This window comes from Saccharomyces eubayanus, chromosome VIII (genome assembly GCF_001298625.1).
Source record: "Saccharomyces eubayanus strain FM1318 chromosome VIII, whole genome shotgun sequence".
Classification (NCBI taxonomy): Eukaryota; Fungi; Ascomycota; class Saccharomycetes; order Saccharomycetales; family Saccharomycetaceae; genus Saccharomyces; species Saccharomyces eubayanus.
The window spans coordinates 45,063-69,944 of NC_030983.1; the positions used below are offsets into that span (position 1 = coordinate 45,063).

The following is a 24,882-nucleotide window of genomic DNA, read 5'->3' on the forward strand; positions in this document are numbered from 1 at the left end:
CGTTTTCTCGTGATTATTTTTAGTCCTACATATATATATTTACATGCCTTTTCCCTATTTTTTATTTTAATTCTCTTTATCATTTGATAATAAGTCAATAATATTATCAACGATTTTCTCTTCTGGAGGCGGAATCGTTTTGGGAGCTTCATTGTATTTCAATTCGTATAGATACATGAATGTCGATTTATCTAGCATCTTCTTCTCAATGCAGTGCATGTGCCCATGAAGCTCTATGTCAGTCAAATCTTCCACAAAATATGTGCTTATTTGCGTCATGAACTTCAACAACGTCTTGAATGTTTCGGGAATGGCGTTTAGTTTATCCAGGATCACGATCTTAAAGTTTTCTGATACTGTCAGGGGACGGCTTTGGTTGGGTCTATTGACACGGAAATTCTCTGCATATATTTCATTTTCGAAGAATAATAATTGATTAGTCAACTTCCATAACGCACTCGCAGATTGCAGTGATTGTTCGTTTGTGAAGCTAGGCTCTACCGTTTTACTTATTGAGTCAACGAAATTTATCGATTCCAAAAACGTTGATCGTAAGTCGTCTTGCATAAATTTGCACAAGTTGGGTTGGAAAACCTTTATCATTCGAGAGTTGGTCAATATGGTTTGTAAAATCAGTCCAATGTGTTCAAATCTTGACAGTGATATTTTGTCATTATGGAAGATGGAGAACTGGTTCCATTTCATCTCGGAAATTACTAGTGTAGAATAGGTTTGTAAATCCTGCAGAAATAGATCGTATTTTGCCTTGTAGTTGATCAGGCCAGCTTGACTCATGGGAATTCCCATGGACTCGGTTTCTTGGTACTGTTTCCATATGTATGAGTCCCAAACTTTCCAATCAAAACTTGAAGCAGATATATCAGTTCCAGAAGTGACGGAACGGATATTCTTCTTATTACGCTGTAAGATGGTGAATATGTTATAAAGAATGAAGTTTTTACAGAACTCGTTCTTCAACTGGCTCATGGAAAAGTCGTTTGATAACACTGTGGCTCTCAGTACGTCACCAGGACATGTTCTATCCTTGGTTGTTTGTTTGCTCCACAGTGTCTTCTGGCTAATGGAACCATTTAGGAGTTGTCTTAAGGTATTAATGTTGCCATTTGCCACTTGCTTCGCTGTGCCTTTTGTATCTGAGTGAAACGGTTTACCCTTTTCATCCTCTAGCAAACGACCGCTGTTAGCTTTATCGATTCTTGTTTTCTCATTTGGGCTACAAAGTGGTGAGATTAACTTTGTTTTCAGCTTATCTACCTCGGTAACGAAAAACCTCTGGTGCTCTTCCACAAAGTAGGGGAAGATACCAATACCATCAAATTCGCCAATTTCTGTGTCGTCAGTAATCTCGAAAAGTGGCAAAGGTTTTGCATTAGCGGGGTTAACAAACACGGGCACTTGTCCATCATTTTGCTTCAGGAGTCTATCGTAAGTACTTTTCTTAACACCGATTCCTCTACAGAAGTTTGCGAGCACCGATTTGGGCCAGATAACACGTTGCAATTGATATTTTTCATCTTTGGACCGTACCGTTATTAATTGTTGCCATTCGAACGACGGCTTGTAGTCCCTGTTCATCACACCCAGCGGTGCTTCGTAAAGGCTTAAAGGATGACTAAAGATAGGTAGAATCTGATCCCAATGCTGAACTCTGTTATTTCGGCTTTTTTCGATCAGATCTGTCCTAACGATTTTAAGAACGTGTCCATTGGGGGCATTTATATCTCGTAGCAGGAGTTTCTGTAAGTCCACAAGTGAGGCATTGTACAGCTCCCCACCAAGATCACAATACTCATAAGCAAGTTGTACTCTTTTAAAGGCCTTTTTAGAGCGAGGAAAGGCCTGATGTGTGATTCTTTCTATATTTGACTTGTATTTATAACGGGAGGAACTGCCTTCTCTCCTCAAGGAGACCAAAAATAACGTTTGCCAGTTTACCATTCCTCCTACCCTATGAATCTTGCCTCGCGCTTTACCCTTAGCAGGCTCTTTTGACTCTTTACCAGAACTCTTCACCATCCGTCCATCTTAGCACAACTCTTCATCACCTTCGTAGCAGCAGATTACTTGCCCACCCACACATTCCGGATACAGGAGACCGCTCGGCGGCAAATACTCTCTTTCCCTCCTTCTCTTCTTCATTCCAGCTCTAGTTGCCCCAACTCTACCTCTAATCGCAACTATCAACACTTTTGCAGTTATTCCACAACTACTCTCGCTCAGGGCAGCGACGTACGCTGGGTGTGTAAGACCAATTGCAGACACTCCCAGGTGAGTTTTCTTTTTTTACAGATTATATATATATAGTTACATATGTAGATAGCTGGTTTACTTCTATAGTCCTTTCTGTAAGCGATATCTTTTGTTGGTGCCCCAACTTGCTCGGCACAAAGTGTTGATAAAGCATATCTGAGGTAGAAATGGTACAACTTTCCTGTAATATTCCCACAATTATGCTCAAGCAAAGGTCACGCGACTCTTGCCGAGAAAAAAAACTGTGGCGCCGCTGCTTACATATATGACAAATCACATAGATAGATTAATAGGCCTACCTGAGTCAAGGGGTATCATTACACATATAAAGACCAGGATGCTTTGCAATGAGCAGTTTATGATTTAAGTTTGAGTTACTCAAAGAAACAGAGGCATACAGCACTCAAACAAAAAATGGAACCGTTGCTCTTTACTAGTGGGAAAGCGGATCCCTCACAAGATGCTTTCATAGATGTAGAAGTTGGTGATATATCCACCAAATATGGTGCTACAAATTCTGGATCATTCAGTTCGATGGACACAATGGAAGCGCAAGCGATAAAGGCAGAAACGACTAGGTTTCTTGAGGTACCGCAAGGTAGACATCTAGGTGTGTTTTCCACGGTTATCTTGTTTGTTTCAAGGATAATGGGATCGGGTATATTTGCGGTTCCCAGCGTGATGTTGTTGAACACAGGTGGTAATAAGTTGATATATTTTGCGATATGGATTTTTAGCGCTATGATTGCGTTTGCCGGATTATACCTTTTCCTAGAGTTTGGTTCATGGATACCGAAATCTGGAGGACGTAAAAACTTCCTCGAGCATAGTTTCAAAAAGCCCAGACTTTTAATCAGTGTGGTGTTTTCATGCTATAGTATTTTGACCGGTTACGCATTAACGGGCTCCATTGTGTTTGGCAAGTACGTTTTAAGCGCGTTTGGAGTTACGGATGACTCGTGGTCCAAATACGTTAGCATATCCTTTATTGTCCTAGCAGTTCTCATTCACGGTGTCTCTGTGAGGCATGGGGTTTTCATACAGAATGCTCTTGGGGGTTTGAAGCTGCTCATGATTGTTTTAATGTGCTTTGCCGGACTATACACTCTGATATTTTATAAGGCAACCGATCAAGTGGCTTGGGAACTACCCATAACGCGAACAGAACAAGACTCTCTACTATCCGTGTCTTCCGTCGCGACTGCCTTCATTAGTGCATTTTTCTGTTTTTCTGGATGGGATACGGTTCATACAGTCACATCAGAAATTAAGAATCCGGTTAAAACATTGAAAGTGTCGGGCCCATTATCACTGGTAATTTGTTTCGTATGTTACACGATGATGAACGTTGCATATTTGAAAGTGTTGACCTATGAGGAAATTGTTAATGCAGGTCCTCTTGTTGGTTCGGTGCTATTTACCAAACTTTTTGGACCACAAATTGGTGGGAAATTCATTTCCTTTTCCATTGCGATCTCGGCAGCTTCCAATATTTTAGTCGTCATCTATAGTGTATCGAGGGTAAACCAGGAAATTTTCAAAGAAGGTTACTTACCATTCAGTATACATATGTCCAAAAACTGGCCATTCGATGCACCTTTGCCATCCATTTCTCTATGTGGCTTTATAACCATCGCATGGATACTAATTTTGCCCAAAGAGGGCGAATCCTTCAACTATCTCGTATCAATGGATGGTTATGGTAACCAGTTCTTTTTACTACTAGTCGGAGTCGGGCTATTTGTTTGGAGGTCCAAACATAAACATGAAACGCCCCAGATTCGTGCGCCCACTTTTGGTGTCTTGGCGATTATCGCATTATCGTTATACATGCTGGTGGCCCCATTTTTGGCAGACGCCAGCTTGAACAGAGTTGGTTTCTTACCACCTTACCAAATCATGTCATTGCTAGTGATATTTGCATGCTTTCTTTTTTGGTTCATCAAGTTTTTTGTACTACCCAAACTTTACCATTACAAACTTTTGCCCAAAATTACTTATCTGCACGACGGGCTCGTTGTAACAAAATGGGTTAAAAAGCCATATTTATATTGATTTTTTATTTACATACACACTTATAGACTGCTATAGCACATTTAATAATATTCATCATTGCTCTTTAATGAGAACTATCATTATCGACTACTGCGTAGATCTCTCACGTGACTGGTTGGCTAGTTGCTTCAAAAGCTCCAGGTCTCCACTATCCCGACACATACTATAAAATATGCTTTGCTCGTTTTTCAACAGGTTAGAGGGATGGTCGTATTCTTTTACTTCACCTGCATCCATGACAAGTACCTTGTCGTAATCAATAACTGATCTCAGTCGATGCGCAATTGTTAATATTGTGCTCTTATGGAACTCGTTCCTTATAATGCCCTGGATCAAATTGTCAGATTCGTAATCAACGGAGGAAGTAGCTTCATCCAGTAATATGATTTTGGGCTCACGCAACAATGATCTTGCAATGAAAAGCAATTGTCTTTCGCCTTGAGAAATGTTTTGACCTCCCTCAGTAATTTCGGTTTGGAGATTGATAAACTTATTACGAACGGTAATAGAATTCTCCCCCATGTTCTGTGCTGCTTCAATATCACCTGCAGAAATCAAATTGACTTGGGCCAAAACTTTGAAAATCTTCTTGTTATCGTACTCATCATATGGATCAACATTACTTTTTATAGTACCTGTGAACAAAACAGGATCCTGAGGGATGATAGTAATGGCACGACGTAAAGTAACTAGATCGATTTGACTGATATCACACCCATCTATTTTGATATGCCCAGTTTCTGGTTCCAGTAATCTAAATAATGCCGTGATTATGGTAGATTTACCAGCGCCTGTTCTTCCCACAATCCCAACCTTACTTTGAGGTTCCACTGTAAAACTAACGTTTTTTATTACGGGTGGTAGATTTAATGCATAGCGCAATGATAGGTTTTTAACTTCGATCTGACCATGTTCAGGCCACGAAGACTGCTGGAGCTCCTGTATATGGTCTTTATTATAGTCAAAATAGTTCTCTTGCTCGATACTAGAATACTCTTTTAATCTTTCCACAGAATTCATGTTCATTTCAAACGCAGAATATAATCGAACCAACCATAAAGCTCCATCGGTAAACAAAATGGCGTATGTCAAGGAAATACCAGCAAGACCCGAGTCAATATTATTAATATTAATCAAAATGAAAGATCCAGATGCCAAAACAATAAACGCACCGATAATATCGACTCTAAAGGCAAACCATTTGACAGCCACTGATAGGTAAAAGAAGGCTCTATTGTTTTGATCTATTTTATCCAAGTTCTCCAAGATAAATCTCTTCTCATCTCCAAAGGCTCGTATTGTGCAAACACCTACCAAAGTCTCTGAGAAATGTTGGAAAATGGGAGATTTTGTTATTGAATCGATTCTTTTTAATTCCCTGCTAGCTGTTAAATACCACATTCCGATGAAGTAATATAAGATGAACACAACAACGGCGACTATTAAGAAGCGGGGGGTGATTATGGTGATGAGGAAAATTATTGACGTACATTGGATTAAGCAAAACATTGTCACTTCTAGGTAAGGGGTTAATTCTTGATCTACGCCTTCGATGTCCTTAGCAAAACGATTCATGATTCGGCCGATCGGTGTTACGTCAAAAAACCTTATTTTGGCATGTAAAACTAAATCTAGCATATCATCAAATATCTTCCGGGAGGCTTGGATACCAGCAAAAAAAGTTGCAAAGGTTTTGGTGCCACCTAGCAGTGCCTGAATAAAACCGATTCCGAAATACATACCCAAGTAGTAAAGCACTGTGTGTTTACTTTTTGGGGGATCAATTCTATCCACAACTGTCCTTTTCAATGGCAGTCCATTCATCGAAAAACCGGAAGTTTCTATATGGGGTTTGGAATCGTTCACCCAGTATCGTATCCACCAGGACTGACTAATAAATAGTACTTGAGTAATAACATAAAGAGTGAGCAAGGCGGTTAAAGCTTTCCAACCTCCAAAATATTTCAGATACCATTTGTAAACATCTAGACTTATGGCGCCGTTTGATTTTTGTTCATCTTTTACTAATTGTCCTTTTTGAATCAGATCCCCTCCAAATTCTGTGTCCTCCGTATCTGCTTTAGTTTTTTGTGAAGTGCTTTCCTGAAGATCACTTGTTTCATTGCCGCTTGTTTCGGCCCTATTGCCCTTATAAGGCATCTGAGCAATTTCTTCTTTGAATATGCCCTCTTTTTCAAGTTGCTTGATAGCGCCTTGATTCTTCACTTTCCCATTTTCCAAAATAACTGCAAAATGTGCTTTTCTGATGGTTAATGAAACGTTGTGGGTGACCAAAATACATGTCCTCTTTTCCATCATTGGTCCTGTAATACAATTTTCGTAGATCCATACGGCGGTGTGTGAATCTACAGCACTCAAACAATCATCTAACAACAAATGTTTGGCATTCGAATAAACGGCTCTTGCTAAAGAAATTCTTTGCTTTTGCCCTCCTGATAACGTTATACCTTTTTCACCAATTTCCGTTGAGTCACCAGCTGGTAAAATTTCCAAGTCTCGTTTCAGTCCGCAGGCATCAATCACCTTTCTGTACCTAACATCATCATAGGCACCGTTGAAGATTATATTGTTTTTTACTGTGCCATTTAGTAACCATGCATTTTGAGAACAGTATGCAAAGGAATTGGTTAGTCCATTATGATCAGGTATCAAATCGTGCCTTGGTTCTAAACCTGGCACGGTGATAGACCCACTGATTAAGTGTAATTCACCCAATAAGCCCATCAATAGTGCACTTTTACCGGAACCTGTTGAACCCAAAATCAAATTCAGTTTGCCAATTTGAAATGTGATATTTAAATCGCACAATCTAAATATTGTACTTTCTGTGTCATTTTCATTCCATGTTAAAGTAGCGTTTTTAAATTCAATCTTGTTTTCGTCTGGAGATACAGTTAACTGGTTATACTTTTCCGTATCGTCCTCATTTATGAACTTGACTATTCTGTCTAGAGACACTTTTGATTGATTCATAAAACTTAGCATATTTGACAATTGATCCAAGGGCGTCTTTAATAAAGTGAAAAGTGAAAGAGTAGTAAACGCAAGAGGGGCATTTAATTCCTGGTGTTGAACAAATATATAGATGGCAAAAGTAACACCTGTGACTAAGGTTGGTGTCACAAACCAAAGGAATGAACTTAGTGCCCACACCATAGACTTTTGGAGTAAAAATCTTAACTCGTTTTGTCTTATTAGCTTAATGTCCTTTGAGATGTTATTTTCCCATGCAAAATATTTCACGATTCGTATGTTCTGTAAGCACTCGTTTAACTTGGCGATTCTTTTATCGGTACATTGTAGTGCCGATTTTTGAAACTTACCTATTAACTCAGCTAACCTGAAGTTTAACGGAAACATCATCAAGATAATTGAGATACCTGCAAAGGCAGAAATGCCCAAAAACTTGAAAAGCAATCCTACCACAATTAGGACCATAATTATGGCTTGCACTGTCATAAAGAAGTAGGTTGAAATTTCAGACACTTTGAAAGAGTCGATGGAAATCAAATTTATTATAGTACCGAGGTTCGCAGAGACGCTAGTTGTATCATCATTGTTTTTGGGAGCTGTAAATAGTTTTCTACGCAGAGCTTTCGAATATATTTCTCCTATAAGAATGGTCCTAATTTTCAAGCAAATCTTATCAGCAATGAATTGCGCTTGTGAATTACAAATTGCTATTGTTAATCTACAGATGAACATAGCAAAGATATAAAGCCACGCCAAATTCATAGATGATACAGATTCGCCTGGGTCATCTACAATTTCCAGGAATTTTTTCATTAGAATGGTTGGGAAAAGATTAACGATACTATTAACTGCAATCCATACCAATTCAACGATTAAATTACATCTAAAGAACTTGAATAATGATACAGTTAAGCCATTTTTGGTTGACATATCATTCCCTTTCGCGAATCTTTTCAAAATGAAAACGGAATATTCTTCCATTGACAAGCCCCAGATATCCTTTAGTTTGATGGTATATTTCTGAGCGTGCCATATAAAGTCAGTAATCCAACTCCAGGTGATGAGGCTCAAAATAGAAGATGTGTGTTCTTTGGAAGGAAGTATAGAATTATCTCTGGTGTATATCATGAGCTGATTGTCTTTGAATGGTGAGGTAAGCATTATTAGCTGTAAAATCGAAATAATTGTAAATTGAAAAACGTAGAAAATGCGTGTAGGTGTATCGTTGATATGGCCAATATACATGGAACGTAATGGAAACCAAGTGGATATCCAAATAACTGTGTAGGCAGCGAAGCAGGTGTTCCAGTGGTTTTCTGTTGGCCTATAGAGTCTTCTGAGAGTTAGAGAAAGTAGTAATAACCACAGCAAAAGTAAAATGGATATATCTCTATTAATTAATTCTGTATTAACGTTTGTTACTCTTAAAACGGAAAGGCCGATTACTTGTAAAAATACCAATACGATCTCGAACAACTTTCTGAAATGGTCCGCAGTGGTGGGATTCTTAAATGTTAGTCCACCGTGGTTCTTAGTGTCGATTTTCTTTACATCTATATCCGTTATATCGAAATGTCTTTGTTTCAATATTTCTCCATTATCCTTCCTATCAACGTAAAGAACCGGGGCATAATGACTTTGCAGGAGTCTCTCATCTTCTTCTTCTCCTACTTCTTGTTGCTGAGAGCCATACAAATATTCATTAACTAGACCAGGCTCAGGAAGTTTCTTATTGCGAGACGTGATACACCGGTAGATTTCATAAACGGCAATGGATATTATAATTGCCCATGGCAAGTAAAAATTCAATAACTGAGCTCTTCCAAATCGAGTAAAGTCATCAATGTCCCAAAATGGGTCATTACTTCGGATAATTGCAGAATCCCAAACCATTCTTCGAGGAGATAAATTTCATTGGACGGACAACATGGTTCTAAGAAGAGGTGAGAACGGATGGTCTCGCCTCTACCTTATATAAATAGAAAATATGTCTTTTTTACTTGTTTTACCACGAGAAGAGCACTTATTGCTTCTGAAAAATTGCACCCTTTTCGGAACAACAATAAGCAAATCTTGTCATCACCGTAATGACATTATATTACATAAGAGAATGATGTCATGGAAAGAAAGTGAAATAGGAATAATATTAAAAATAAAACAATGGTGTCTTATTTCTACGTATCATATATAGGTATACACGCATATATAAATATACATATTTCTTTTGCAGGAAAGATGAACAAAAAAATACAAAACTCTAGCAAAGACTCAAGTTGAAAATTGGGGATGGAGGATAAAACTTAATCATTCTTGATTTTCTTCAGGTCCAGATTCTTGCTCAACTTCTTCTTCTTCATTTTCTGGTCTGACAACGGCAACGTCAACAGTCAATTCCCTGTCATCGAAAACCTTACCCTTGAACTCTTCAGCCTTAGCTTCGATATCGATGTTGTCACCTTCGAAAGTGACAAAGGCCATACCTCTATTGGCAGAATCGGAAGTGAAGATTCTACCGGTATGTTGATCTCTCATTTTTCTCATTGGTAAAGAGATGGAGTCGGCGTTAGCACCGAAGAATTCGGCAACTTCTTCTTTGGTGGCCTTGAATGGAACGTTATTGACGTATAAGGTATCCTTTGATCTTTCCATTTGGTCTAACGGAATCTTTTCCCTTTTTTGGCCATTAAAACCACCCCTGGCACCACCTCTACCCCTGAAGTTACCTCTACCTCTGGCACCGCCTCTGAAGGCACCTCTGAAACCGCCTCTGAAACCAGCTCTGCCTCTGAAGGCGCCTCTACCTCCTCTGAAACCACCTCTTTGCATTTGGCCGGGGGTTCTAGCTCTTTTGATATGAATCTCTCTGTCCTTAACCACGTTGGTGTCGTACTTGCTCTTGACATCGTCGAAATCAATCTTGGATGGGAACTTGACGAGAGCGTGTTTACTAGCTGGGATATGGCCGTCGGTGTGCTCCTTCACTGGGATCTCTACGCTGACTTCAACCCCGAATTCCTCCACAAACAATTGCTTGAGGTCGTCTTCGGTACATTCGTGTGCAACGTTACCAATAAAGATTGTGTCTTCAGGATCAATTACTGTCTTGTGGGTTGGGACCTTTGGCTGTTGTTCAGAGTCGTTGATGCTCAAGTTGTTTACGGCATTAGTAGCTTCTTCAATTTCAGTGGACATATTTTCTTCGTTTGGGGGATTTTCTTCTTTCTTTTGGAGGGTACTTCTTCTCTCTATATAGTGATAACTCAGTGACTTTCTTTAGATTTGGAAAAGGATATATTTGAGTACAATTGCGTATCTTTGAGTACACAACTTACGGCATCCAGGGTGGCTAAATTAGAAAATTTTTATTCTGGTTTCGACTACTTTTGCCCCTTCCCTTTGGCGACGCGTCACCTGGGACGGAAATCCGAAGATAATAAAGGAGGAATTTAAACCAGATCGAAGGTATTTGCAGTGGAAGAGGCCTTCAAGGCGCTACTCTGCAATGCTGCAAGTGCTGTAATTGGCTGCATGATGTGTATTATAGTTTGGTTGATAGAAAAAGATGATTTCGTGCGTCACATTACTCGCAAGAGTCTGTAATACTTTGCATTTTGATGTTACTACCGCACAGATCTCCGATTCACCAATAGCCCGATTGTCGGCATTGTGTACTTGAGATCTCTATGTAGTGCCCAAATTGCCTTGAATTTAACATAAATAAGGTTTCTTATATAGTGTTTGCTAGCGGAACTTACGGTCCACCACATAATGTTGAGGTTGGTTTTCACAATAATGTGTCCAGTCGAATGAACCGTGCCTTGGTGTCTTCATAATTGTAATGGTCGTCTGCTGACAACGTGCCCAATGGCATTACTTTTATTCTCGACTCGGCCAGTAACGGTCTGCTACCACAACTCCAGCCTAAAACATAAATGAAGATGTGTATCGACGCATCAATTGTGCTTAAGCTTCAAGGTTGGCGCGACAGAAAATACAAACAGGATGGATCTTAATCCGCTCCGGACGACTTTCCGTACTGCCAACGATTATTTACAATGGTGACTACTTCTGTAACTTTGTCTCAAAGCCACGGTTTTCGCTCACTTCAATGGAATAATCATATCGCTTTTGGAGAGATTAATAAAATGACCTTTTTGACCTGGATAGCAAAACTGTTGGGTGCGATCAACATAACCTGGGGTTTTCCCAAGCTACTATGGCACGCAAAAGAAATTGCTGTATTCAAAATAAAGTCGATATGATTTTCCTATAATGAGGTACTTCCCATGACCCAAGTATCAAAGCTTCAACAAAGTAACCACCTTAAAAGGTTATTTAAGGTCATTATTATATTAAAACGTTTGAAAATTAATAACTGTATTATTAAAAATTAAATTCTTTATGCAAAGAGTTGCTCATTGTTTGGTTTAAGCGGAACTGGAAGTCTTAGTTTTCTTGTCCATCTTGGCTTGGGCCTTGTTACCAAGGACACCACCACCCCAGTGCTTCTTGACTTCGTCGTATTTGTCAGCGAAGTTAGCGTCGATGGTGGAGACCAACTTGGCCAAAGCAGCTTCGTCTTCGGCTCTGACTTCAGTCAAAGCAGCGACGGCGGAGGTCTTTTGGTTGACCAAAGTACCTAATCTGGCCTTACCCTTTACGATAGCGTATGGAACACCCATCTTCTTACACAAAGCTGGTAAGAAAACAACCAATTCAATTGGGTCGACATCGTTAGCGATCAAAACCAATTTGGTCTTCTTGTTTTCGATCAAGGAGACAACGTGGTTCAAACCGTACTTGATGGCGAATGGCTTTGGAGAAGCGTCTTGCTTGGATTTACCTTCAGCAATGGCGGCAGCTTCCTTGGTCAATCTTTCCTTCTTTTCAGCAGCAGTTTCTGGTCTGTACTTGTTGAACAACTTGAAGGTTTCAGCAGCAGTGTTTCTGTCCAAAGTGTATTGGAATTGAGCAATGGTTGGAGGAACCTTTAATCTGATGGACAAGATCTTCTTTTGTCTTTGTAATCTGACATATTCTGGCCATTTGACGTATCTAGACAAGTTTCTCTTTGGTTGGACGGCTTGACCGATACCAAAGTTCTTTGGGGTGGAGTGAGTCAATGGGTTTCTAGTCTTGTTAGACTTGGTGGACTTAGCACCGAATGGAGCTGGAGCGACTTTCTTACCTGGAGCCATTTTTGTATGATTGTCTTTGATTGATTTTCTGCGGAAAGTGATATGCAAAATGTATTATGATAAGATTAGTTTCAATGGTGTGTAAATTGTTCCACCTTTATAAGCCAGTTATTATAATTATGCTTTTTTTTTTCGTTGCGTCGTTTTTGGTTTTCAAAACGGGGAAAAGATTATGAAAAATATTTAGCGAGCGTTATGTTTGGGTTACACCCTTACATTTTATGTTTGCGGTCATACAAAAGTACATATAAAACATGATTGATAAGAATATGAATTTGAATTTACATTAGAACATTAATACCAGGATAGTGATTGGTTTCCGTTATTACTTGATGTTTTCGAGGACCTGGTCGTGTTCTCCCTCGATGTCCTTGAGCCAGCCTTTGGATCTTTCAACGGCGACTTCCCAATACTTCCAGTGCTTTCTCCTTTCCGCATCGTCAGATTGGCTTGCGAATATCCTTAAGTTGGGATGAACATCCGGTGAGATCTGTTCGCTTTTTTCTATCCCATTGTAGAACACCCATTTCTTGACGTCGTGCAAGTCCCTCCATAATGGACGTGATTTTGGATCTTTGAATGCCATGTTGGCCGCGATGGCGGCCCCCAAAGCTGTACATTCCGCTGTTGGAGATCTTCTGACCTTGACACAGGGACCCAGGATGTCCGCTTGAATTTGCATAACTTCATTGGACCTCGACATCCCGCCGTCTACAGCCAGAACCGACAACGGTGTCTTTTCGTACGTGACATCGGAAATTTCTTCCAAAAAGTCTCTGTCCTTGGAACCTTCACCAAATGCGTCCGAACTCATTGCTCTTAAGATGGCTCTAGCTTGGAAGCAAACACCTTCCACGGCGGCCCTGGCAATGTGCGAAGCGGTCGTGAATTGGGACATCCCCATGATGGTGGCTCTAGCATCGGGGTCCCAGTAGGGAGCGAATAGACCGCTGAATGCTGGAACAAACACCACACCACCGGAGTCGGGTACTGTGGATGCGATGGGGCCCACATCTTCTGACTTGTCGATCAAACGTAAATTATCACGTAGCCATTGGACCACTGCGCCCGCCACTGCGACGGAGCCTTCCAGTGCGAAATGAGGCTCGCTCAATTCCGGCTTTTGGCCATCATGCTCTTGTAGGTTTGGAAACCAAAATGCCAGGGTGGTCAACGCACCATGCTGAGAGATTAGTTTCTTGGTCCCCGTGTTGTACAGCAAAAAGCAACCAGTACCGTAGGTACACTTGGCTGCACCGGGTTTGTAGGCGAGTTGGCCCACCATGGAGGCACTCTGGTCACCCAGGCAGCCTTGAATAGGCAAGTTGCTGTCGACTAAATCTTGCAGTAAGGTCTTTGGTAAGTCGTGCAGCTTGTCCATGATCCACTCGGGGATAGCGAAGTCTCCGTAGTATTGGGACGAGGACACAATTTCAGGCATGTGAATCAGATTGCGATCGATGCCCCAAAACTTTAACAGCTCGTCGTCGTATTTCAGAGTGGAAAGGTTCATGAACCCTGTTCTGGAGGCATTGGTCACGTCAGACACGAACGCCTTTTGCTTGGTCAGCTGATACAGCAACCATGTGTCCACCGTACCGAACATCAGGTCGTTTTCTTTGTACGCCTTGGCACATAAAGGCTCGTTGTCCAAGAACCAACGTAGCTTGGAGCACGAAAAATACGTGGACAGTAGCGGCAAACCAGTCTTTTGTCTCAGCTGTAGTTGTCTTTCGACGCTGGTGTTCTGCCATTTGTCTCTGACAATCTGGATGGTCCTTGTGTCGTTCCAGACAATACCGTAGTTGACAATGGGCTCGCCTGTGCGACGGGACCACAGAATCGTAGTCTCTCTCATATTGGCCACGCCCATACAGGTTACTTTGTAGGGAGGCAGACCGTTGGCGATACGTTCGGTATTGATGGTCTGCAACGAGATCAAACTCGAGGCAAGGCACTGGACCACGTTCACTAGGATCTTCTGCGGGTGGCACTCGACCCAGCCCGGCTTGGGGAACTTCAGCGTGGGCTCGTTGTGGAAGTCCAGGTCCAGCTCCTCGATCTTGAGGAACTTGGTCTCCTGGATAGCGTAGCCCTCTGCGGAGAAGATGGGCTTGCCCTTGGCCTTGACGTCGCTGGCTTTTGGCGTTTCGCGGGCGGGGGCAGTGGAGGGCCTTCTGAGCCCAGAGACCCCGATTTTGCCCTTGGAGGCAGAAGTCGAGTATTCGATTTGGTGTTTTGAGACGTCCTGGCCCCATCTGTTGAACAGGATGCACCGGGACGAGGTGGTCCCAACGTCCACGCTGGCAATAAGCGGCACGTATTCGCTGTGTAAATCTTCCATTATTCTAGACATGCGGCTTTGTTCTTGCGTCAAGCTAGTGTAAAGGCGCTGGGGTGTTCGGAGTATATAACGCTTAGATGATGCTACAAGATGACAAAGGGAGGAATACATAGAACGCTAGTGCAGTTCTTGTCATGACGCAAACCTATATATAGTTCGAGCGCAGGCATCCCCCCACATTTTATTCCATTTTGCCGGTCTTAAAAATTTGGTTGTCTTTTTCTTTTTCATTTCCTTTTTTTTGCCAATGCAGTCAGCCCCTCACTGCATTACTCCACACCCTTTAATCGATGGATGTACTCCAATGAGAAGAGAAGTATTACGGAAAGGCGTGTGCGGTGTTGGTGTGACTAATTAGTGACTATATTCTACATACGTTGTTTACTTGTGTTGCCACTTACCATGTGAAAAACAAAAACAGTATACAGAGGGTGGTTATCGTGGCCAATACGACGGCGTTTTTCTTCCGCCTTGTGTTGATCTTCATGATGAGCTGGTTGACGCCCGGTATTCTTTGTAGAGTCTGCAGCACCCTGTTGTTCGCGGTGTTCAGGACGTTGCTTTGCGAGTGAAACTGCGACCGGGTCTCCCAGGCCTGGGAGATGAGGCGGTCTACGACGTTGTTGGACTGGTCAATCCGCCTTGTTTCGTTCTGGATATACTCGTCAGCGTCGGCGATGGGAGCGGGGGCATCTGTAGTGGAGTTAGCGATGTCGTTCTTCACGCTAAATAGCAGATTGAGCCTGTTGCGCTCCTGCTGGATGGAGGACCTGATGTTGCGGAAGCTCTTCCAGTGGTCCTGCAGGATCTCCTTGTGGCGCTGAAGCTGCGACAGCTTCGAGGCGGAGATCGCCGGGTTGGAGTCGCAGATCTTTGTCAGCGACTCGACCACGTCCTGTCTCTGGCCCAGGATGGCCTCCAGCTGCGTGTCTATTGCCTTCTCTTCCCCAGTCTGTTCTGAGCTGGTGGTCTGCGCGAACGTGGAGTACTTCGAGAGGAGAGACTCCGTCTGGGTCTCCAGCGAGATGGCCTTGCCCCTGATAGTTATGAAAGATGGTTGTGAGCTCATGTGGTGCGTCGGGTTGCGTGCGTGCGGGCTTCTCGATTGGGGGCCATACACGTCCTTATTGTAGTTTATTTTTCCCTGCTGTTTTTATCTTTTTTTTTTTCGTTTTTCTTCGTTTTCAACAACGCCTGGAAAGAAACCGTACCAAATAGGCCACTTCATTGCGAGTTAAAGAAGACCAAAAAGACGACAACCGTCTTGGTCAAACAGGCTAGTGCGGGTCTTCCCCACTTCCATGCCTCTTTTGTGGCCGTATTTGCGCGCTTGTGAGTTCACGCAGAGAAGAGGCCCCCGTGCCCGTCGTAGCACAATCTTGATGGCGCTTTCTGCTCCATATCAGCAACCGTCACTGTAGAGCACCTGGATACCTCCGCCCATCTGATCTCTCTTTTTTTTAATGTGCAAAAGTGTATATATATATGCAAGAGGACGTTAAGATTCTTTCCCCCTTGCGCATTTTAGCCGCCGAAATATTCATTACCCGGTGCTGAGATATGCCGTTTTCCGGTGGCAAAAAAGCTCGCCTTCCAATATAAAGGTAAAAGTTACCATCTACAACCACATTCTTGTCTCTCTGTCCAGCACAAGCACACACCAGACAAGCCTCCACCACGTACAACACCATGTCCATTTCTGCCGATGAAGTGAAGGAGAAACAGCTCGTGGAAAAGGTCGAATTGCGCCTGGCGATTGCTGACTCCCCTCACAAGTTCGAAACCAACCTACACACCTTTTTGCCGCCGTTGCTGTTGAAGCTGGCGTCCCCGCACGCCTCCGTCAGAACAGCGGTGTTTTCTGCTCTGAAGAGCCTTATTTCTAGGATAAACACGCTGCCCCAGGTCCAGCTGCCCGTGCGGGCGCTTATCGTCCAGGCGCAAGAGCCCAATTTAGCCGCTCATCAAGACTCCACCAGTGTTCGTCTCTACAGCTTGTTGTTGGCCTCGAAGGGTATAGACAGGCTCTCCGTGCAAGATAAGCAGCTGTTGCTGCCCCTGGTCGTATCAAACATTGCGACGCTCACGGGCACGGTAGCCGCCAGGATGTTCCATATTCTTTTGAAGCTTATTCTGGACTGGGTCGCACCACAGGACTCGTCGCGTGAGCAAGAGGAGTTTGTGGAGCTTCTGCAACTGGACGACGTCAGCTTCGCGTTTTTGATGCGCCAGTTCACCAACTTTTTCCTCCTGGTGCCCTCGAAGCAGCCGCAGGCCTCGCAACAGCCTCTGTCGAGGGGGTATACGTGTCCAGGGCTGTCCCTCACAGATGTTGCGTTCTTCACGTATGATGCGGGTGTTAATTTCAACAAGGATCAGCTGCTCAAGTTTAAAAATGCGATTTTCCGGTTCGTTTGCCACGGGATGGCGGCAGTTAATCGTGATAAGCAACCACCCAAGGACACCGAACTGATGAAGTTTCTGTGCGTAGCCTCTACCGATTCCTCTACTTTGTCTGATTCCGCGGCACAGTTTATGAAACGGTTTGCTGTGCCGTACGAGAACCAAGAGTTCGTCGCGTTCTTACAATCGATGTACATTGGCGACAATGCCAAGGGGAGATCACCCGTCAAGCCTGCCTTGCAGGAAAAAATCCTGTCCATCTTGAATAAGAGTCACGTCGCTACCACCAGCCCAGAACGCATCTCTTTAATTTGCTCCATTGGGTTGCATTCATCTGAATACAAGCTAAGGTCTTTGACGCTTTCGTTCATTCGTCACGTCGCAAAATTGAACTACCAAAACTTACACCCTCTTTCCTCCTCTTCCTCCTCCTCCCCCTTGTCATCGTCGACTGATTTTTCCACGAGTATTGTTTCCTTAGTCAGAAACAATCTTCACGCAGAGGGTTGGCCCAGGCTACAGTTGGGACCTCAAACCCCCGCCTTCAATACGGCCATTTCGCAGAGACAGCTACAGTACGAAACTCTGGGAGATATCTTGAAAAGAGATTTTGACCTGGTAAGAGACTTGTCCTATATCGAATTCTTATTCGAATCCTTACAAGGTGACTTACCACAATTCCGCTCCAGCATTCAAGAGTCTCTGCTTTCTTTAGTTGTTCATTTGCCAAACCTACCTCCTCAATCCAAAGCAAATTTGAAGACTCTCCTCAAGAAAAACTTTTCTATTGATGAGCAACAGGAAGAAGGTAATAATGACGCCATTAACTCTATTATGGCGCTTAAATTTGTCTCTATAAAATTCACTAATGCCGCATTTTCCTTYGATGACCCTGAGGCAAGATTGTTCAATCTTTGGGGTACCGCGAGGACAAATAGATTCGATATTATTGAGGAGTCGTTTAAGGGGCTGCAGCCTTTCTGGTTCAGAATCAACAACGCATCATTGAACACTTCGTCGATTGTAAAAACATCTGATTTGTTGGGCTCGCAAGTGTCGGAGACAAAATTTCCTCAATTCGGTGAATTTATTCGCATTTTTATCAAGCATTTGGATTCTGAGTTTTCATTGATTACACGCAAATCTCTGAATAACACTGTTAGATTTATCAAACAATGTCTCATATCAAATGCAATTTATGGCAAAAAAACAATGGTAATTCAAGATGAAGACTGGTCAATTAGAATAGATAAAGCTTTGGAACTAGACGAAACGGTTACTTCACAAGTGAATGGAATGGTTCAGACGATAAATGATGATATATTCATTCGCTTTTTAACTCTTTTGGTAAATGAATTTACCATTACGAACCGTAATGGTGAACAGGTTGCGGTTTCTCCATACCAGGATCCCATTTTCGGTTCCGTTTTATTGACGTTATTGAATTTTGTAAACAGCAATGTTTTGCAAAAACTAGAAAGTATAGTTCCAGATCTATACCATTTACTCATTACAAAATTTCAATCATCAAGTGATAATGATTTAGAAGTCTGTGCAAGCATCATCGGTATCGTTTCCACCGCCATTGTAGATTCTGTTCATATCGAACAGATTACAAGTATAGCCGAATCACAAACACTTGCAGAAACTTATGTTGCCTCTTACGTTGTTCCAAGATTATACTTAAAGAACAAAACAGCCCGTATCCAAGAAACTAATGTTGTGAATCTGTTGAAGAACTTGGAATCCCATCTATCCCACTCCACTACTAATAAAAGTATGATATTGAAGCTAATTTGTCAAGTAACTAAATTTGGTTTACTTCTCCAAGTGAATACCCAAGAACGGAAAACATTTTTGTCCCAAATTATGAATACAATACAAGATAAATTAATTAATGATGTGACTGCTATTCAAACGTGGTCATATTTATCTTTATATTCAAACAATCTAGACAATTCCGATTTTTTCCAAGAAAAGCTACTCGAAACGCACGTTTCCAAACAAAATGATTTTTTGTTTTCAGTAGGTGAATCGTTAACTGTATTGGCTGGTAAGTGGTCAAGTAAGTACCTAATCAAGCAGGTTGATATTCCAAATTTCGATGTTACGACTATTCAGGAAGATTTTCCACCTACAAACGTCACCACCATACTCAATGAAATTTTATCAGGTTGTGATTCCACAAAACCTTCCTTAAGAAAGGCATCTTGTATTTGGTTGTTATCATACATCCAATACTTGGGTCACTTGCCGGAAATAATATCCAAATGTAATGACATCCATTTAAGATTTATGAGATTCTTAGCTGATAGGGACGAATTTATTCAGGATTCTGCCGCAAGGGGGCTTTCGCTAATATATGAAATCGGTGGATCTGATCTGAAGGAAAGTATGGTTAAGGGGCTACTCAAATCGTTCACGGATTCAACCACGGGTGCTGCATCCACCAGTGCTACAGGTGTCTCGGGTTCAGTGTCAGAAGAGACCGAATTATTTGAACCTGGTGTTCTAAACACTGGCGATGGGTCCATTAGTACTTATAAAGATATTTTAAACCTGGCATCTGAAGTTGGTGACCCAGCACTTGTTTACAAATTCATGTCTTTGGCCAAGAGTTCGGCCCTATGGTCATCAAGAAAAGGTATTGCATTCGGTCTTGGTGCCATCATGTCCAAATCTTCTCTAGAAGAATTATTGATAAAGGATCAACAAACCGCCAAAAAATTAATTCCAAAACTGTATAGGTATAGATTTGATCCATACCAATCAGTTTCACGTTCCATGACAGACATTTGGAATACACTGATTGCCGATTCCTCTTCCACGATTTCTCTTTATTTCGATGATATTCTAGAAGAACTTTTAACTGGCATGGCCAATAAAGAGTGGAGGGTCAGAGAGGCAAGTACCTCGGCTTTGTTACAATTGGTTCAATCTCAACCACAAGAAAAATTCTCTGACCAGATGCTGAAAATTTGGACAATGGCATTTAGAACCATGGATGATATCAAAGACAGTGTTCGTGAAGTTGGTACCAAATTTACGACTGTGTTGTCTAAAATATTAGCGAGATCCATTGATGTGGAAAAGGGTGTGAACCCTGCCAAGTCCAAGGAAATTCTAGACAATATCCTACCATTTCTTTTGGGACCACATGGTTTAAACAGTGACGCTGAAGAAGTTAGGAATTTTGCTCTCACCACCTTAATTGACCTGGTGAAAAACTCCCCCGGTGCCATCAAACCATTTACCCCAGGTCTGGTCTATGATTTTATCACATTATTTTCTTCCATTGAACCTCAAGTAATCAACTATCTCGCATTAAATGCAGCAAATTATAATATTGATGCTAATGTTATTGATACGCAAAGGAAAAATGGTGTTACTAGCTCACCGTTATTTCAAACAATTGAAAAATTGATTTCCAATTCAAATGATTGTATGATGGAAGATATAATAAATGTAGTTATCAAAGCCGCCAAAAAATGTGTCGGGTTGCCATCTAAGGTGGCATCATCACTTGTTATTATTCTTCTAGTGAAAAGATATTCTATTCAAATGAGAGGATACTCTGGGAAGCTATTGAAAGTTTGCATGACTATGTTTGAAGATAGGAATGAGTCCGTTAATATCACATTTGCCATTACCATGGGATATTTGTTCAAAATTTCGGCGCTGGACAAATGTGTCAAGTATTCTGAAAAACTGGCTGCCAAATACTTCGAGTCAACATCAACGGAAAATAACAAGAAAATTGTCGGCACAGCAATTGATTCAATTTTAAATTATGCAAGGTCAGACTTTGATAATGTGGCAAGTATATTCATGCCTCTGATTTTCATTGCATGTAATGATGAGGATAAAGATTTGGAATCTCTATACAATAAGATTTGGACGGAAGCGTCCGGTTCAGGTGCCGGTACCGTTAAGCTATTTCTGCCGGAGATTTTAAACATACTCTCCATAAATATCAAATCAAACGACCATGTCATTAGGAAAACATGTGCTAAATCTGTTATACAATTATGCGGTAAAATTGATGAAAACATTCCTCATGAGCAGATTGTTAAACTATTTGATATCTCGAAGGAAGCACTAAGTGGTAGATCATGGGATGGTAAAGAGCATATTGTGGGTGCAATGGTTTCATTGACGAAAAAATTTTCTCAGACTGTGATTGGTGATACTGACTTACAAAATTCAATTAATGATGTAATGCGAACCGAAATTTCAAGGAAAAACGAGAAATACACTAAAAAAATATTACCGCTATATGCTAAGTACGTTAGTGTAAATCCGCAAGATGCAACGATCGTACTATTAATGGAAAAATCCAAAGAGACGATTAGATCCTTAGGCAATGAATCTGCTGATGATGAAGATTCCACCAGACATGCATCTGATGAAACCGCAATAAAAAGAATCAAACCCAACACTGACATTACACAAAAGTCGTCTAAGCAGAACATCGAGAACGAAGAGTACGTGATCAATTTGTTAAAGGTCATTGTCGATGTGTGTAACAATTCTAAATCGAAGTATCCGATGAATTTATTAGAATTCGTACTGAACGAAATCGCTTACCTCTTCCACAACGACAAGATCATTTACACATGGAGAACGCAACTGGCTGCGAGTGAGATTGGCATTTCGATAGTTGGTAAATTCAATACGATCAGTAGCACCGATTTCATAAAGAATGTGAAAGAACTATGGAACGAAATTTTCCAAATGAACTGTAACAAAGAAACCGTTGAAAATGTTAAATTGCAAATGATAAAACTTGGTGGTTTGATTATTCAGAAAATCCCCATCATACAAAACAATATCGAAGAGAATTTAAGGCAGTTGAATTCGATAGATTCAACAAGCAGAATTGAATTGGAATTGAAGAATATTGGTCTATGAACTCTAAAAAGAACTTTCAATTATGTTAATAAATATAAATATAAATAGTTATGTAAAATAGAATTAAAAAAAAACCGTTTTTACAATAGCATACATTCTAGCACTAAATGTTAAATTTTGTTCAAAAAAAATGTTTTAAGAATATTGACTAATTAAAAGACAGATAAAGTATATGCAGGACGTTAAATATTGTGTAAAAAAGTGGTATATATATTTCAAGATTGAAGCAAGAGATCTGCTAAGAAAAAGAAAAGACGGATCAGGGTTTCAAATCGAGCTCTCCTCTAATTCTCTCCATAACCATTTTCTCCAAATATCCCCAGCCATATTTAAAAGATCATCGAAACAGTGCGAGGCTTTGGCGTCGTTACCGACTTCAATCAGCATATGAGAATTGGAAATATGGACACTTGAGTTGAGGTTGGATTGTAATGATGAAGAGGTGGAAATTGTTGGTGATGAGGGCGGGCTGGATATATTGGAATCTGCGTTCTCGTATAGCTTCTTATAGGAAGAGTCATCGAATTTTGTTAACAGAGGGACGTTATTTAAAAATTCTGAAATCTCGGCTTCTTCAAACTCTAATAGTTTGAACTCATTGAATTGTAAAATCGCGATAAAAATGAAAATCAGTTGCATATGAGGGTCGATGGAAGAAAACGGTAGTTTAAGTTCTGAATTACTACCGTTACGGCCATCGTTTGAATCGCTATTGGAAGATGGTGGCGTACCATTCGTCTGAGATTTATTTTGCGTATCCCCGTATTTGTTTCTCAGGAGTAACTCTTTAAAGACGCTGTAATCGTATGGGAATTGTTTGGAACCTAATTCCATACTGTCCAGATCAGGAAACCAAAAAGGATCATTGTGGTACAATGCTATCCAATCTTTCATCCAATACTGCTCGTTATCACATTGCGGGGTATCGTGATAGAGATGCTCTATTTGTTTGTCATTATAATTCAAAAAGAAATTTATTGTGTTCATGTTTGGTTTGGGCCTCCATCCAAGCAGCAGATCCCATACACGTCCTCTATCTTGTCTTTGTAGAGCTTTGGATCCAGAGCATTTCAACCACCAGTAAATCCAGGAGTTTCTTGACGATGAAGGTTGCAATGAAGACTCTTCTGTTAAAGGTTGATATAACTCGGGCAATATTGAAGAAAAGACTTTGAAAAACACTTGGGTTTGAAATGATAGATCACCACCAGATATGATAGGAAAATAGTTCGTGTTGAAATTCATATTCGTCTTTGTAGTGGATGGTGCGCTTGAGTCATTTTTCAACTGTTTGTGTGCCAAGATAGTATCAGGACAATGCAAAATGACAAGAGCCAGTCTTTCGAAAAGAGCATCGAATGTGAAGATTGGTGTTGTGGGCAATTTCGATCGTAGTTCATATGGTAGTGGGTACTCTTTATAAAGGTACGATAGCGTGTGAGATATGTAAGCTGAATTGTGCGAGCCGGTGTTTGTGTTCAAACTCAGGTTGTTCATGCCTGACATTATATTCGCACTGGTGCCGTTTGTATTGGAGTTGGATGTATTGTTGCTACCATTGTTTTTGCTCGTGCTAGTGCTTAGATGAGCATGTTTTCTGCCGCTCAATACAATATAGTCGTCCACGTCATAAAACGAGCGAGTCTCGCTGAAAGTGGACACGGCCTCGTAAGGGTAGATGGGATACCATTCGGCCAGCCCCAGGGCAATCCAGGCAAGACCGCTTTCGTATTTGAAGATTTTGGACCATTTCCGTAGAAACTTTACGATGGCATTCTTCAAGGTCTCTATGATTTGGAATTCGTAGTCCAGTGAGGGGGGCATCAGCTCCATGGAGGAGACTGTAGACGCATCCGAGGACGAAAGAGGCGTCGGCGTGGCAATGTTGTTGGTGTTGCTACTGCTGGGAGTGGCGGTGGGGTTTGACCTGGAATGGAAGTATTTCTTTAAGTCATGCAGAATGACAGACTCGATATCGTACGGGAGAACATTCCCGTCGTCCGACGTGTCCTGCTTGCCAGCGCAAGACTTGCTATTCAAGAAAGGGTCATTGAGTATAAAATCATTGGTGATGGGGTCCCAGGAGATGGTGTTGGAGGTGATATTCGGTGAAATGCACATCGGATGGTATTTCAGTAAGATCGGCCACACCACATGCCTCAACTGCGGCGGAATCCCGTACGTTCTTGCCAGGAAGGCCAGCGAATCATGGTCATTGCAGTTTACCAGATGGATCGTCGTCTCGATAAGGTTTTTGTTGCGGAACTGCTGTTTCAAATTCTTCAGATAATGAGAGTTCGCCATTGGCGACTTCTTGTCGTGCATATCCGGTAACTATGCGGCCCCTTTACCGTGTACACGCCGTAATCAAGTTCCACCAGCGATCTACAGCTGCGTCTGAGCTTATAGCCAAAATCTACTAGTAAAAAATTCGAAGTTTTCACTTAGAAAAACTCTAACAGCATGAAGAAAAGTGAAAAAGGGTAAATCACTCTCTACGAGTGAGCTTCACCCTTCTCCGTCAGAAATGACGAACGCATCGCATTTCATAGCAACAACAACAACGACAACATCAACATCAACATCAACATCAACAACACGGTATCCGATGCGAGTACGAGATGGTTGCCACTGCAACTTTGCATATACGGTATTTGCCGTGCAGCGATAAGGCTCGACCGACGCTTCGGGAAGACCTGACGTCGG

General features: G+C 41.5%; 8 protein-coding genes across 8 annotated transcripts; 2 read left to right on the top strand and 6 right to left on the bottom strand.

The window, feature by feature from the left end:
• Positions 1–66: 66 nt before the first annotated feature.
• Positions 67–2,037, bottom strand: CBP2 (Cbp2p; the record flags this gene model as incomplete). The annotated part of the gene is made up of 1 exon (XM_018367820.1): positions 67–2,037. The coding sequence occupies one exon, from the start codon at positions 2,035–2,037 to the stop codon at positions 67–69; it is 1,971 nt and encodes a 656-aa protein (XP_018219202.1).
• Positions 2,038–2,685: 648 nt separating this feature from the next.
• MUP3 (Mup3p) lies at positions 2,686–4,326 on the top strand (the record flags this gene model as incomplete). The annotated part of the gene is made up of 1 exon (XM_018367821.1): positions 2,686–4,326. One exon carries the CDS (start codon positions 2,686–2,688, stop codon positions 4,324–4,326), a length of 1,641 nt encoding a protein of 546 aa, XP_018219203.1.
• An 87-nt stretch (positions 4,327–4,413) lies between these two features.
• Positions 4,414–9,213, bottom strand: VMR1 (putative ATP-binding cassette multidrug transporter VMR1; the record flags this gene model as incomplete). The annotated part of the gene is made up of 1 exon (XM_018367822.1): positions 4,414–9,213. The coding sequence occupies one exon, from the start codon at positions 9,211–9,213 to the stop codon at positions 4,414–4,416; it is 4,800 nt and encodes a 1,599-aa protein (XP_018219204.1).
• A 411-nt stretch (positions 9,214–9,624) lies between these two features.
• SBP1 (Sbp1p) lies at positions 9,625–10,512 on the bottom strand (the record flags this gene model as incomplete). The annotated part of the gene is made up of 1 exon (XM_018367823.1): positions 9,625–10,512. The coding sequence occupies one exon, from the start codon at positions 10,510–10,512 to the stop codon at positions 9,625–9,627; it is 888 nt and encodes a 295-aa protein (XP_018219205.1).
• A 1,235-nt stretch (positions 10,513–11,747) lies between these two features.
• RPL8A (60S ribosomal protein eL8) lies at positions 11,748–12,518 on the bottom strand (the record flags this gene model as incomplete). The annotated part of the gene is made up of 1 exon (XM_018367824.1): positions 11,748–12,518. The coding sequence occupies one exon, from the start codon at positions 12,516–12,518 to the stop codon at positions 11,748–11,750; it is 771 nt and encodes a 256-aa protein (XP_018219206.1).
• Positions 12,519–15,259: 2,741 nt separating this feature from the next.
• GOS1 (Gos1p) lies at positions 15,260–15,931 on the bottom strand (the record flags this gene model as incomplete). The annotated part of the gene is made up of 1 exon (XM_018367825.1): positions 15,260–15,931. The coding sequence occupies one exon, from the start codon at positions 15,929–15,931 to the stop codon at positions 15,260–15,262; it is 672 nt and encodes a 223-aa protein (XP_018219207.1).
• A 620-nt stretch (positions 15,932–16,551) lies between these two features.
• ECM29 (Ecm29p) lies at positions 16,552–22,176 on the top strand (the record flags this gene model as incomplete). Its single annotated transcript, XM_018367826.1, has 1 exon — positions 16,552–22,176. One exon carries the CDS (start codon positions 16,552–16,554, stop codon positions 22,174–22,176), a length of 5,625 nt encoding a protein of 1,874 aa, XP_018219208.1.
• A 267-nt stretch (positions 22,177–22,443) lies between these two features.
• On the bottom strand, positions 22,444–24,501 carry OCA5 (Oca5p; the record flags this gene model as incomplete). The annotated part of the gene is made up of 1 exon (XM_018367827.1): positions 22,444–24,501. The coding sequence occupies one exon, from the start codon at positions 24,499–24,501 to the stop codon at positions 22,444–22,446; it is 2,058 nt and encodes a 685-aa protein (XP_018219209.1).
• Positions 24,502–24,882: the final 381 nt, after the last annotated feature.